At 41.7% G+C, this 14,502-nt stretch overlaps 1 protein-coding gene across 2 annotated transcripts in view; it reads left to right on the top strand.

The window, feature by feature from the left end:
- LOC144679003 (mitochondrial calcium uniporter regulator 1-like) overlaps positions 1-14,217 on the top strand; it is a 45,361-nt gene extending 31,144 nt beyond the window's left edge. For both annotated transcript variants that reach the window (XM_078539190.1, XM_078539189.1), the window contains 3 exons: positions 7,900-7,953; positions 9,980-10,094; positions 10,803-14,217. In XM_078539190.1, the coding sequence (XP_078395316.1) occupies positions 7,900-7,953; positions 9,980-10,094; positions 10,803-10,858 (225 nt within the window). In that variant the 3' untranslated portion in view covers positions 10,859-14,217. The remainder of the gene's footprint in view (positions 1-7,899; positions 7,954-9,979; positions 10,095-10,802) is intronic.
- Positions 14,218-14,502: the final 285 nt, after the last annotated feature.

Genomic DNA, 14,502 nt, shown 5'->3' with positions numbered 1-14,502 from the left:
CGTACTGACTTCTACCTTGCAGAGGTTTACAATCTTAGGAGCAGAGAAAAGAGGTGTATAAAATGGTAAACGATATGGGAAAAGTGGATCTGGAAAGTAACGTAAACAAATTGAGAGTGGGATAAGTGGACGCTGGTTGAATCTAGTAAAAGGCAAATTTCGAACCAATACAGGAAGTTCTCCTTAAAGATAGTGATCAACACTGGCCCAGATCTTCCAGTTGGCAGTGGAGCAGCAGTGCATGCTGCTGACTAACTGTGACTATCCACTTACCTTTTTGGGGTGGAACCTTTGGACCTTCTGGTCCTTGCTCCAGCTTGGATCCAACAACGAGCAGAGTGGGAAGGACTATTGCCAAAGTGTAATTACAGCAAAGCCATGCTCTCATTTTTGTTATGAATTGAAGAAATGCCCCTTAAGGTCTGTTTTCGGTTCATTGACTTGCAGAGTTTTTAAACGTCCCTGTCACTACCCCATCACCTTCGACAATGCTCACTCTCCTCCTTCACCCCGATAATGTTCACCCCAAACCCTAACAATGCTCACCGCGCTCACCCACATCTTCCCCTGACAATATTTACACCCCCTCTTCCCCCCCTCCAAACCCGACAATGGTCACCCTCTACTCTCACCACCTCCTCTCGACCCCCCCCCCCAACCTTAATCCCTTAATTGCTCAGCAAATCTACCCTGTAACTGAGCCAAGCAGAGGCCAGAATACAGTTCAGTTTACTAGCTAATGCTAAGTTATATTGTTGAATGTGACCTCAGGAAAAGTTGGCCTGTCTAACATCATCATTGTCCTCCATTTCTTGCATTTGTTGTACCGCAAGTAACAATCGTGCACTTCGTTGCTGAGATCCACAGTTTCTAAATTATTTTTTAACTCCACCCATTGCCCTTTTTAGAAGCCAGTGTCCATTGTTTTTCCCGTTGCTATAACCAGATCTGACAGCACTTTGCAGATGTTGCCAGTGGGATCACGTACACAGGTGGGGCTCTCTTAATGAGTGCAGATCTAGGATAGATGTACTTTTACCTCTAATTCCCATACATTTTCTCATGTGACCCTTTTTAAAAAAAAAAGACTTTCTAATATATCTATCTTGCACTAGTTAATTGCTTCCTGTGATTTTGCTTGTTTGGGTTGTTATAAAGTCCTTCCTGTATTTAAAGTTGAATAAGAAGATTTGTTTGCATGTGTTTTCGATCAGCATCATCTAAGAATGTCTTGGGAGTAAACCTGGGAATGGATATTTTCCCCCTAACTTGGCAAAATGTTTTACCATATGGGACTGGAATGAATATTTTCCATCTCTAAGCAGAAATGAGAAACATTTGCTTGGATCTATTACGCTTTTTGTAGCTGTTAGTCAAAGACGCATTTGGTTGTTTTGCTAAAACTTGCTGTTTGGTAGGTCCTCCTTTTGCTGGAGGCATGGGAAAGGAAATCTGTCTTTTCTCTTGGTTTAAAACAGAAACAAATTGAATCTGTTGTTCTCCCCTCACCTCCAAAGTCCATTATTTCATTTTTCCCACTGGTCACAGAATTATGAGTTCCTTTTACTTTTCTGTTTGACTGAATGTACAATAAGGCTGTTTGGTTTGACTATGCAAGATGTTTAGAGATTTCAAGTGCAAGCTTAAGAAGCACCCTCCTTGTTCTGCAAATTTGCTCAATTTTATGGGTAGATATAAACATTTTACCAATAACTTTGAAAAGAAACAATACTCAAGTAAAATGTCAAATAATCATGTGACAGTTCCTCGTGTGGACCTTCCCCTAATGCCATTGCTTTATTAACCTTACCAATTTTGATAGTTTGTGGGGAGGACAACATTGTTTTTAGAGGAATGATATGTGATGTGACACAAAGATAGATAGGAAAGTAAATTGTGAAGGCTACAAAGGGACGTGGTTAAGTGGGCAAAGATTTGGCAAATGGAGTATAATGTGGGCAAATGTGAAATTGTCCATTTTGGCAGGAAAAGTAAAAAAAGAAGCATATTATCTAAATGGTGAGAGATTGCAAAGCTCTGATTCAGAGAGGTCTGGGTGTCCTAGTGCATGAATCACAAAAGGTTAGTATGTAGGTACAGCAAGTAATTAGGATAGCTAATAAAATGTTATCACTTATTGAGAGGGGAATTGATTACAAAAGGAGGGAGGTTATGCTTCAGTTGTTACAGGGCACAGATGGGACCACATCTGGAGTACTATGTACAGTACTGGTCTTATTTGAGGGAAGGTGTAAATCCTTTAGAAGCAGCTCAGAGAAGGTTTACAAGACTAATAATAGGAGTGGGCAGGTTGTCTTATGAAGAAAGATCGGACAGGTTAGGCTTGTATCCACTGGAGTTTAGAAGAGTAAGAGGCGACTCGATCGAAACCTTTAAAATCCTGAGGGGTCTCGGCATGGTGGATGTGGAGAGGATGTTTCCTCTTGTGGGAGAATCTAGAACTAGGGGTCACTGATTAAAAATAAGGGGTCGCTCATTTAGGACTGAGATGAGAAATTTTTTCTGAGGGCCTTCCTCAAAAGGAGGTGGATGCAGAGTCTTTGAATGTTTTTAAGGCAGAGCTAGATAGATTCTTGATTAACAAGAGGATGAAAGTTTATCAGGGGTAGGCAGGAATGTGGTGTTGAGCTTACAATCAGATCAGCCATGATCTTTATTGAATGGCGAAGCAGGCTCGAGGGACTGAGTGGCCCTTTTCTCCTAATTCCTATGTTCGTATGATATGTTAAAAATGTTTATTTATCTTCAGCTTTAAATCGGATTTTTTAAACCTAGCTAGTTTATCTATTCCTTGGGCAAATTATTTTTAATTCTTTCGCGGGATGTGGGTGTTGCTGGTTAGGCTGACATTTAATTCTAATTGCCCTTGAGAAGGTGGTGATGGGCCACCGTCTTGAACCACTGCAGCTCATGCGATGTAGGTACACTCAGTGCTGTTGGGAAGGGAGTTCCACGATTTTGACCCAGCGACAGTGAAGGAACAGTGATGTAGTTCCAAGTCAGGATGGTGTGTGGCTTGCAGGGGAACTTGCAGCTGGTACTGTTCCCATGCATCTGCTGCCCTTGTCATTCCAGGTGGCAGATGTCGTGGGTTTGGAAGGTGCTGTCTAAGGAGCCTTGGTGAGTTTCTGCAGTGCATCTTGTAGATGGTGTACACTGCTGCCTCTGTGCGTTGGTGGTGGAGGGAGTGAATGTTTGTGGAAGGGGTACCAATCAAGCAGGCTGCTTTGCCCTGGATGGTGTCAAGCTTCTTGAGTGTTGTTAGAACTACACTCATCCAGGCAAGTGGAGAATATTTCATCAAACTCCTGACTTATGCCTTGTAATGGTGGAGTCTTTGGGGAGTCAGGAGGTGTGGCTTGCAGGGGAACTTGCAGGTGGTGCTGTTCCCATGCATCTGCTGCCCTTGTCCTTCAAGGTGGCAGAGGTCATGGGTTTGGAATGTGCTGTTGAAGGGTCCTTGTTGAGTTGCTGCCATGCGTCTTTCAGATAGTACAAACTGCTGCTACTATGCATCAGTGGTGGAGGAAGTGAATGTTTAAGGTGGTGAATGAGGTGTCAATCAAATGAACTGCTTTTTCCTGGATGGTGTCCAGATTCTTGTGTTATTGGAGTTGCCCTCATCCAGGCAAGTGGAGCGTATTCCACCACTCCTGGCTTCAGCCTTGTGACTGATGGACAGGCTTTGGAGAGTCAGGAGGTGAGTTACTCGCTGCAGAATCCCCAGCCCCTAACCTGCTCTTGTTGCCACAGTATTTATATGGCTGGTCCAGTTCAATTTCTGGTTAATGGTAAATGGTAATGTTGAAAGTCGGGGATTTAGTGATGGTAATGCCATTGAATGTAAAGGAGAGGTGGTTAGGTTCTCTCTTGTTGGCGACGGTCATTGTCTGATATTTGTGTGGCACAAATGTTACTTGGCTGAATGTTGTCCAGGTCTTGCTACATTATGGACATGGTCTACTTCGGTATCTGAGGAGTCGAGAATGGTGCTGAACATTGGATGATAATCATCAATCACTTTTGACCTTATGATGGATGGAAGGTTATTGATGAAGCAGCTAAAGATGGTTGGGCCTAGGACACTACCCTGAGGAACTCCTGCAACGATGTTCTGGGACTGAGATGATTGACCTCCAACAGCCACAACCATCTTCCTTTGTGCTAGGTATAACTCCAGCCGGTGGAGAGCTTTCTACCTAATTCCCGTTGACTCCAGTTAACTAGGGCTCCTTGATGCCACAAATGCTGCCTTGATGTCAAGGGCAGTCACTGTCATCTCACCTCTTGAATTCAGGCTCTAATGAGGTCAGGAGCTGAGTAGCCCTGGCGGAATCCAAACTGAGCGTCAGTGAGCAAGTTACTGCTGTGTAAGTGCCACTTGGTAGCACTGTCGAGACCCCTTCCACCACTTCGCTGATGATCGAGAGTAGACTGATGGGGCGGTAATTGGCCAAGTTGGATTTGTCCTGCTTTTTGTGTACAGGGCATACCTGGGCAATTTTCCACATTGCCAGGTAGATGCCAGTGCTGTAGCTGTACTGGAACAGCTTGGCTAGTACAACCCTTCAGTACTATTGCTGGAATGTTGCCAGGGCCCATTGCCTTTGCAGTATCAGTGCCTTTAGCCATTTCTTGATATCACATGGAGTGAATCGAATAGACTGAGGAGTGGCATCTGTGATGTTGGGGACCTCAGTAGAAGGCTGAGATGGACCATCTACTCAGTACATCTGGCTGAAAATGGTTGAAAATGCTTCAGCCTTGTTCTTTTGCACTGATATGCTGAGCTCCCCATCATTGAGGATGGGGATATTTGTGCAGCCTCTTCCTCCAGTAGTTGTTTAATAGCCTAGCACCATTCCTGACTGGATGTGGCAGGACTGCAGAGCTTCGTTCTGATCCACTGGTTGTATGATCACTTAGCTTTGTCTGTTGCATGCTGTGTCTGCTGTTTGGCATGCAAGTAGTCCTGTGTTATAGCTTCACCAGGCTGACAGCTCATTTTCAGGTATGCCTGGTGCTGCTCCTGGCATGCCCTCCTGCACTCTTCATTGAACCAGGATTGATCCACTGGATTGATGGTCATTTTAGAATGCAGGACATGTAAAGCCATGAGGTATCAGATAGTGGTTGAATACAATTCTGCTGCAGCTGATGGTCCACAGTACCTCATGGATGTGCAGTTTTGAGTTGCTAGATTAGTTCAAAATCTATCCCATTTAGCTGGGTGGCAGTGCCACTCAACACAGTGGAGGGTATCCTCAAATCTGAAAACGGGACATCGGTGGTCTGATACTGACCGAGATTGTCAGGGACAAATGAATCTGCGACAGGTAGATTGGTGAGGATGAGGTCAAGTAGGCTTTTCCTTGTTGGTTTCCTCATCACCTGCTGTAGATCCACTCTAGCAGCTATGACCTTCAGGATTCGGCCAGCTCGGTCTATAGTGGTGCTACTGAGCCACTCTTGTTGATGAACCTTGAAATCCCCCACCCAGAGTGCATTCTGTGCCCTTAACCCCCTTGGACCTTCCTGCAAATGGTGTTCAACATGGAGGAGTACTCAGGGTGGGGCAGTAGATGGTAATCAGCAGGAGGTTTCCTTGTCCATGTTTGACGTGGTGCAGTGAGACTTCATGGTGTCTGGAGTCAATGTTCAGGACTCCTAGGGCAATTCCTTCCCGACTGTATACTACTGTGCTGTCACCAGGGATGGTGATGTTGGTGTGTGGGACTTTGGTAAGGTATGACCCTGTGAGAATTACTATGTCAGGCTGTTGCTTGACTAGTCTGTGGGGCAGCTCTTCCAATTTGCTAGAAGAAGGACTTTGCAGGATCGACAGGGCTGCAATGCTGTTTTTGTTTCTGATGGTGAGGTTGGTGCCAGGTGGTACATCTGGTTTCATTCCTCATCGACTTTTCTGTAGTGCTTTGGTACAACTGAGTGACTTGCTAGTCCATTCCACTCAACCACATTACTGTGGATCTGGAGTCACATGCACGCCAGACCAAGTAAAGATGGCAGATTTCCTTTCCTGAAGGGAATTAGTGAACCAGATGGGTTTTTATGACAACCGACAATGGTTTCATGGTCACCATTACTGAGGCTAGCTTTTACTTCCAGAATTATTAATTGAATTTAAATTCTACCAGCTGCTGCCACAGTGAGATTTGAACCCCAGTGTTCCCAGAGCATTATCCTGGACCTCTGGATTACAGTGATATTACCATTATGCCGCCGCCTGCCTCCCCTGGAATTGAAAGGAAAACTTCTCAATGACTCAGGATAGCATATTTAAGATGAGCAATTATATTGGACTTGGAACTAATTAGTGAAACAAGTGATTGGGAGTTTCACCCCAAGCAATGTGATGCATCGGCGCATAAAGAAGTTGAATGCACTCTTCCACCACTGCGTACCCTATCAATACTTTTCATTTTATAATACCCAGAATTTTAGTTGCAAAAAGGAGTCTAGTAAGGGGCATCCTTATCTTGTACCTCTCTGCAGCAGAATCCATCCAGCATTGTTGGGATTCCACTGCTCGTAGCTATGGCAAGTGCACTATTCATGTGGAGCAGAGCTATACAGACCAGAGAAGTCTTGAGTTCAGCCAACATTTAATGATGAATTAGCTAATCTCGGTTTAGGTAATGTTAAGGTTGTTGCAATTGGCCTCAGCACCTCTACTGAGAAGAGGGGGAAAATCAGCTTTAGTTGCCAAGCCTGATTACCATCCAGTGACCCGTGCTAGAAAGTATAATTGCCACACCATTTGCTCGGTTTTAGGAGGGTCATAATTAATGCACATGATGCCCAGCATAATCTTGATGCAAGTTATATTTTGGACTTGAGCAACAGTGTGTTGAGGGAAGTGAGTTGGTTATTATTGGAAGACTCATCCCAAAACTGCCTGACTGAAGGAAACTGATCATCAGTTTTTCCCCTTATGGACTTGACTGTTTTAACGATAGAATCGTAATTTGTCTGTCGTATCTTCTGCTGCAGCAGGTTTGAGAGAAGAGAGTTTCATCCTTTGAAGCTTGATGCTGTAGCAAGGAGCTGTTGATTCTGAGGATAAAGGTGACTTCCTTGTCCCAGTTCATCTGTCCCATCACCACCCACCTCACCCTAAACTACACCAATCTCTTACAGCTGTTGCTTTGTGGTAGTTAGGTGAAAAATAGAAATTAGTGTTATGCATGTTTCCTGGGTTTGACAGTATTGGGTGTAGTAAAGAGCCACACCTATTTCTGTACATGAGGATATAGAAGTTAAAACCTCTAATCAAGTGAAATCTTTTGTATTGACTTCATGTTACTCTTTAATCTTATAGTAAACCTGACTTGTTTATAGTCTTAACTTGTATTGCCTGGTGGTGTTTATTCCTTTTTAATGCAAAGTGGGTTTGTGCTATTTCTGATAAGATAACAGTAACCAGCATTTCTGTTGTATACAGTGCATATACATTTAATTATCTGAGTTAAGAGTGAAGGCCTACTTACAAGGATAGTCTTTAGAGTTAATCATGAGGGAAGCATTTGATCATGCACTACGATTGCAATTATGTATACCAACTAAAGAACTAATTGTGGAATTTTTAATGGACCTTTCCACAGCAAATGCAATTTAAGAATTTCAGCCTTCGATTAATTTGCATGCTGCCTTCTCATTGTCTTAGTGTAAATGAGAACCTTATTTTAAAGGTTATTGTTTAATACATTGTTATTTACAAAGCAATACTCAGTTTAACATGATAAAACATTTGAACACCCATACTAAATGTCACACCTAGCTGCCTATTTGAATTTTGCTATCTATTTTTGGTCTTACTTTCAATATCACTTATCGCACTTTTTTTGTCTGTCTCTACAGTTGACAGAGCATGAAAGGAGAGTACTGGAAACCAGAGCTGATATTGTAGAGTTGGTGAGAATTATCTTTTGAAATTCAATTATGTAATTCACTTGGGCTGACAAGTGGCAAGTAACATTCATGCCACACAAGTACCAGGCAATGACCATCTCCAACAAGAAATAATCTAACTATCGCCCCTTGACATTCAATGGCATTACCATCACTGAATCCCCCACTATCTATATACCCTGGGGGTTACCATTAACCAGAAACTGAACTCAGTAGCCATATAAATACTGTGGCTACAAGAGCAGGTCAGAGGCTGGGAATCCTGTGACGAGTAACTCACCTCCTGACTCTCCAAAGCCTGTCCACCATCTATAAGGCACAAATTAGGAGTGTGATGGAATACTCCCCGTTTGCCTGGATGAGTGTATCTCCCACAACACTCAAGAAGCTTGACACCATCCAGGACAAAGCAGCTCACTTGATTGGCACCCATCCACAAACATTCGCTCCCTCCACCACTGGCACACAATGGCAGCAGTACCATCTACAAGAGGAGGCGATGGCATAATGGTATTGTCGCTGGACCATGATGCTTTTTTTTTTATGATGCTGAGTGAGGGGAAAATATTGGTCAGGACACCAGGGTAACTCTCCTCCTTCAAAATAGTGCCATGGAATCATTTACATTCACCTGAGGGGGCAGATGAAGCCTCTGCCTAATGCTTGATTCTGATAGTGTAGCACTTCCTCAGTTAAGCATTGAAGTGTCAGCCTTGATTTTTGTGCCCAAGTGCTGGAAAAGGACTTGAACCTGGGACATTGCAACTCAAGCTGACACTCTGCTGAATAGTTGAGCTCTGGGGACCCGGGTTCAAATTCCACAGATGGTGGAATTTGAATTAAATAGAAATCTGGAATTAAAAGTCTAATGATGCCCTCCATTAGCCATTGCCAATTGTTGTAAAACCCATCTGGTTCATTAATGTCCTTTGGGGAAGGAAACCTGCTGTCCTCACCTGGTCTGGCTTACATGTGACTCCAGACCCACAGCAAGGTGGTTGACTCTTAAATGACCTCTGAACAAGGACAATTAGGGATGGGCAATAAATGCTTGCCTAGCCAGTGACACCCACATCCAACGAATAAAAAAAAAACAAGCTGCACTGCAGGAATTCATCAACGCTCCTTAGACATCACCTTCCAAACCCATAACCACTACTAAAAGGACAAGGGCAACATATAGATGGGAACACCATCACCTGGAAGTTCCCCTCCAAGTCGCATACCGTCCTGACTTGGAAATATATTGCTGTTCCTTCACTGTCACTGGGTCAAAATCCTGGAACTTGCTTCCTAACAGCACAGGGTGTACCTGCACTACTGGACTGCAGCAGTTCAAGAAGGCAGCTCACGACCACCATCTCAAGGACAATTAGGGATGGGCAATAAATGCTGGCCCAGCCAAAGAAGTCCAGATCCTGTGAATGATTTTTTTTTAAATTCACTTTGTTCCTCACATGTCCGTGCTGCTTTCTTTGGATTGAAGGTTAGAATAGAAAGAAAGACTTGCATTTATATAGCACCTTTCATGACCACCAAACACTTCAAATCCAAATGAAGCACTTTTGAAGTGTGGTAGTGTAGGAAACATGGCAGCCAATTTGTTCAACTGCCCACAAACAGCAATGTGATAATGGCCAGATAATCTGTTTTTATGATGCTGAGTGAGGGGAAAATATTGGTCAGGACACCAGGGTAACTCTCCTCCTTCAAAATAGTGCCGTGGAATCATTTACATTCACCTGAGAGGGCAGATGGAGCCTCTGCCTAATGCTTGATTCTGATAGTGTAGCACTTCCTCAGTTAAGCATTGAAGTGTCAGCCTTGATTTTTGTGCCTAGGTGCTGGAATAGGACTTGAACCTGGGACATTGCAACTCAAGCTGACACTCTGTTGAATAGTTTAGCTCCTGGCTTTCTCTATGGTAGTCTCTGACATTATCTATTTGTTGGTGTGTTTCGTTTGGCTTTTTATAAACTGCCTAATGTCACTATCAGAAGTTTTGATGTGGCTCCTACCTAACTTTCAGTATTCGCATCAAGACCGAGCTGTGACTCAAATAAACCGAAAGATAGAAACTGAAGTAGCAGGGCTCAAAACTCTGTTGGAATCCCACAAGCTTGATACCATTAAATATTTAGCAGGTAAGAAGTTTGTTTATGAGATTGGTAGCAATTGCTGTATATGCTGTAAATTCTTCTATATGTCACCTGAGCATTTGAATGAGGCTGGGGAGTGTGATCAGGTATACGATAGTCACAATGTTTATAGCATGTCTTAACATTGAAATTAGGTGAAATAAGAATGAATGAAAGAAAGGTACTTTATAATAATAGCTGCTTGCTAATTTTGATCAAGTAGTAATAAGTGGGCAAAGGATTATTTTTCAGATGTACCTGTCAGCTTGAGTTGTATGTAATCTCCGAGCACATTTTTTAATATCAGCACTGTAGCCCTCAAACTTTCAGATATCTTTTGAAGGACCTGTGTTTCTCTCCCAGAGTTGCTTAAAGCAGTTTTACTTGTTTTGTTCAGATCGCAGCTGTGTGGGTGGTGCTTGTCTGCTGGTTCTCTGTGTTTATGTTGCCAAAGCTGACTCCCTCTTCCCAATGGCAGGATCAGAAAGACAGATTTTCGTGGGTCTGTGATTCATATATCAGAGTAAGGAACAGGTTTTAGCAATGCAAATCTGAGGATTCACATGTAGAGGATGCTCCCCTTTGATTGGAATTAATTAATTGCAAAGTAAATAGAGCAATTTCATCTTTTAAAAATAACTGTTAAGCTGATGAAATAATGCACATTTGATGACTTTGCCATTGATCTTTATCTTGATGAATGTTTCCTTTTAGGTTCGGTTTTCACCTGTCTTACCATAGTACTTGGATTTTATCGCTTATGGGTATGAAATTTAATCCCTCACTGGACCTTAATATTCATCCTCAAGGTGTCAGGAAAATGTACCATAGTGATTGTTTATAAATATCTGGGACTTCATCATTTGAAAAGGATGCCTTAAAGAATCAAGACTTTCGCATATTAGTTTACTTCAAAAAAACTGCATAAATCTATTGAATTTTTTAAATGTAATATATGTATGAATCTTGTTACCAAATTTGGTGCTGATAAAATATGTATGACTAATGTAAATTGTGTGGATTGCACCTGTAAATTTTGTACTAATTTAACAATTTAAAGCCTTTTTGCATTTTTTTAACTACAAACATGTATTTAGTTTCCTCAAAATAAATTTTTTCTAGTTCTGTTGGGCAACCACAGATTAAGTTCTCAAAGTGTTCATAATTATAAAGTGATGTACAAGATCATTTTGCTGTTTGTGAGTAGTAATGGCTTAGACTTCTTGGGTACAAGCTAAAAAAAGTGCTCCTAGAAGCTGATGAGCAATCGTTTAACAGTGAAGACACAAGTTTGGGATATTTTCACATCTACAGAAACCAAAGCAAGAATTGAAAAGTCACATTTTTAAATTTGTTTGCATTGTTTCCAATTCATTTGGTATAGATCATGACTATTCAGGAACTATTTGGTAATAAACTGTCATCGGTTAGTGCTGGGGTTAATCTCATAAATATCAAAAGCATTTAAGGAATGATTTGCTGGTTCCCAGTGCTTCTAGGAGAACTATGTGAATGATGCATCAACTTCAATCAGTGGAATATCACATGTCAATGCCCATAGTTTCATAGAATCTGGATCTGCAGTGTTTTGTAATAAGAGTCGAAAACATGTAGATAACATATGCAAGAACAAGAAAAGCCAAATGTATTTCCATTCTATCAGGCTTTAATTTCTTTTTCAACTTGTCTTGCAAAGCATTTCTCTATCTTCAGACTCTCACAGGTACTTGTTTCTACCACCTTGCCTGATCAATCTTTCCGATTGTTAAAAGAGAGGTGACGTGAGTGACTGCCGTGGCATCAAGACAGCATTTCATTGAGTGTGGCATCAAGGAGCTCTAACAAAACTGGAGTCAATGGGAATCGGGGGAAAGCTTTCTGCTGGTTGAAGTCAGAGCAGAGGATTATATTCATGTGGAGCAAAGCCACACAGACCAGGGAAGTCTTGAGTTCAGCCAACATTTAATGATGAATTAACTAATCTCGGTTTAGGTAATGTTAAGGTTGTTGCAATTGGCCTCAGCACCTCTGCTAAGAGGGGAAAAATCAGCTTTAGTTGCCATGCCTGATTACCATCCAGTGACCCGTGTTAGAAAGTATAATTGCCACACCATTTGCCCGATTTTAGGTTGGTCATAATTAATGCATATGATGCCCAGCATAATCTTGATGCAAGTTATATTTTGGATTTGAGCAACAGTGTGTTGAGGGAAGTGAGTTGGTTATTATTGGAAGACTCATCCCAAAACTGCTTGACTGAAGGAAACTGATCATCAGTTTTTCCCCTTATGGACTTGACTGTTTTAACAATAGAATTGTAATTTGTCTGTCGTATCTTCTGCTGCAGCATGTTTGAGAGAAGAGAGTTTCATCCTTTGAAGCTTGATGCTGTAGCAAGGAGCTGTTGATTCTGAGGATAAAGGTAACTTCCTTGTCCCAATTCATCTGTCCCATCACCACCTCACCTTAAATTACACCAATTTCTTACAGATGCTGCTTTGTGGTAGTTAGGTGAAAAATAGAAATTAGTGTTATGCATGTTTCCTGGGTTTGACAGTATTGGGTGTAGTAAAGAGCCACACCTATTTTTGTACATGAGGATTATAGAAGTTAAAACCTCTAATCAAGTGAAATCTGTTGTACTGACTTCATGTTACTCTTCAATCTTATAGTAAACCTGACTTGTTTATAGTCTTAGCTTGTATTGCCTGGTGATGTTTATTATCTCAAAGGAAGATGGCTGTGGTTGTTGAAGGTCAATCATCTGAGTTACAGGACAGCACTGCAGGAGTTTCTCAGGGTAGTGTCCTGGGCCCTACCATCTTCAGCTGCTTCATCAATGACCTTTCTTCTATATAAGGTCAGATGTGGGGATGTTCGCTGATGATTGCGCAACGTTCACCATTCGCGACTCGTCATACTGAAGCAGTCTGTGTCCAAATGCAGCAAGACCTGGACAATATCCAGGTTTGGGCTGGCAAGCAACATTTGTGCCACACAAGTGCCAGGCAATGACCGTCTTCAACAAGAGAGAATCTAGCCATTGCCCCATTACATTCAATGGCGTAACCATCGCTGAATCCTCCATTATCAACATCCTGGGGATTACCATTGACCTGAACTGGACTAGCCATTGTAAATACTGTGGCTACAAGTGCAGATCAGAGGCTAGGAATCCTGTGGCGAGTAACTCGCCTCCTGACTCCCTAAAGCCTGTCGACCATCTATAAGGCACAAGTTAGGAGTGTGATGGAATACCCTCCATGATTCTGGATGAGTGCAGCTCCAACAATACTCAAATTACCTTTTAAGTAAGACTTAAATTAGTGAACGTAAAGTAAATATTTATTCATCAGGAAAATTTCTTGCCTTTTTAAAAATGAAACCTACAAACACTGTGTTAAGAATAATTGGAAATTTAAAAGCATTTCTGTATCTCTTACCTTGCAAAATATTGGGACAGCAAAATAACCATCAGTATTTGAACCTATCACGTTTTGGTCTGTATCCCAGGTTCAGTTCCCAATCAGTGTTGTTAGTTGATATAGGTCTGCATGGAACTAAAAATGCCACAATTTGACCTCTATGCCCCTGTGTAGAGAGAATAGGATAAGATTTTCAACCCCATTGTTATTCAGTGATCCCTGATGGAAAGTGCATGCATGGGGACTGGGTTTGGTGTGGTGGGTAATGTCTTTCATGGTGACCAGTCATCTACCATCTACATTCTTAGGTGCAGAGAAGTCACATGGATGAGATACAAAAGGGTATCTGATGCCTGTGGAGTTTTCCCAGTGGGAGTCAATTCCTTCAGGAATAGCAAACAAAAATTTACCAAAAAAGTTGAATTTTCTATTAACTTTGTGTCTGAGAGGAAGTGTAAACTTTGAGTTCTCACCCATTTCAATGTAATGCTAATAGTTGCGGTTTCTCCTATTGAAATTTAAAGTTGCTTTTTGCTGTAGAGTCTTAAGGCTAAAAGGAAAAGCTTTTTGCACTCTAAATATTCCATGTATTTAATGTTGAAATCTTGAGTATCTGCTCCTGCAGTTCTACCTTGGGCTCACATTGACATTTGTAACGTCTATGTGAACAATCAATAAAAATAATGAAATGCATTTTAACAGGATATGGTAATATTGTTGACTTTTGTTTCCATGCGTCGTATGTTAGTGGAGGATTACATTCATGTGGAATATTTTTTAGCGAAAACTGGGTGGTCAGTTGAAGGAGTGGACAATTAAGTTAGCTACAGAGTCTTTCCAGCCTTGTACTTTCCTATGTACAGATGCAAAGCATCAATCAAACCTAATTTAATCAATAATATGTTGAATAAATAGATTGTGGCTGTAAGCACTTCAACCATATTTGACTGAAGAAAAAGACCTACTGTTTGTTCCAAATGTTACATGGC

Source organism: Cetorhinus maximus, chromosome 3, assembly GCF_964194155.1.
Source record: "Cetorhinus maximus chromosome 3, sCetMax3.hap1.1, whole genome shotgun sequence".
Classification (NCBI taxonomy): domain Eukaryota; kingdom Metazoa; phylum Chordata; class Chondrichthyes; order Lamniformes; family Cetorhinidae; genus Cetorhinus; species Cetorhinus maximus.
Note: the sequence above shows the minus strand (reverse complement) of the source record. Positions and strands in the feature narration are given on the sequence as shown.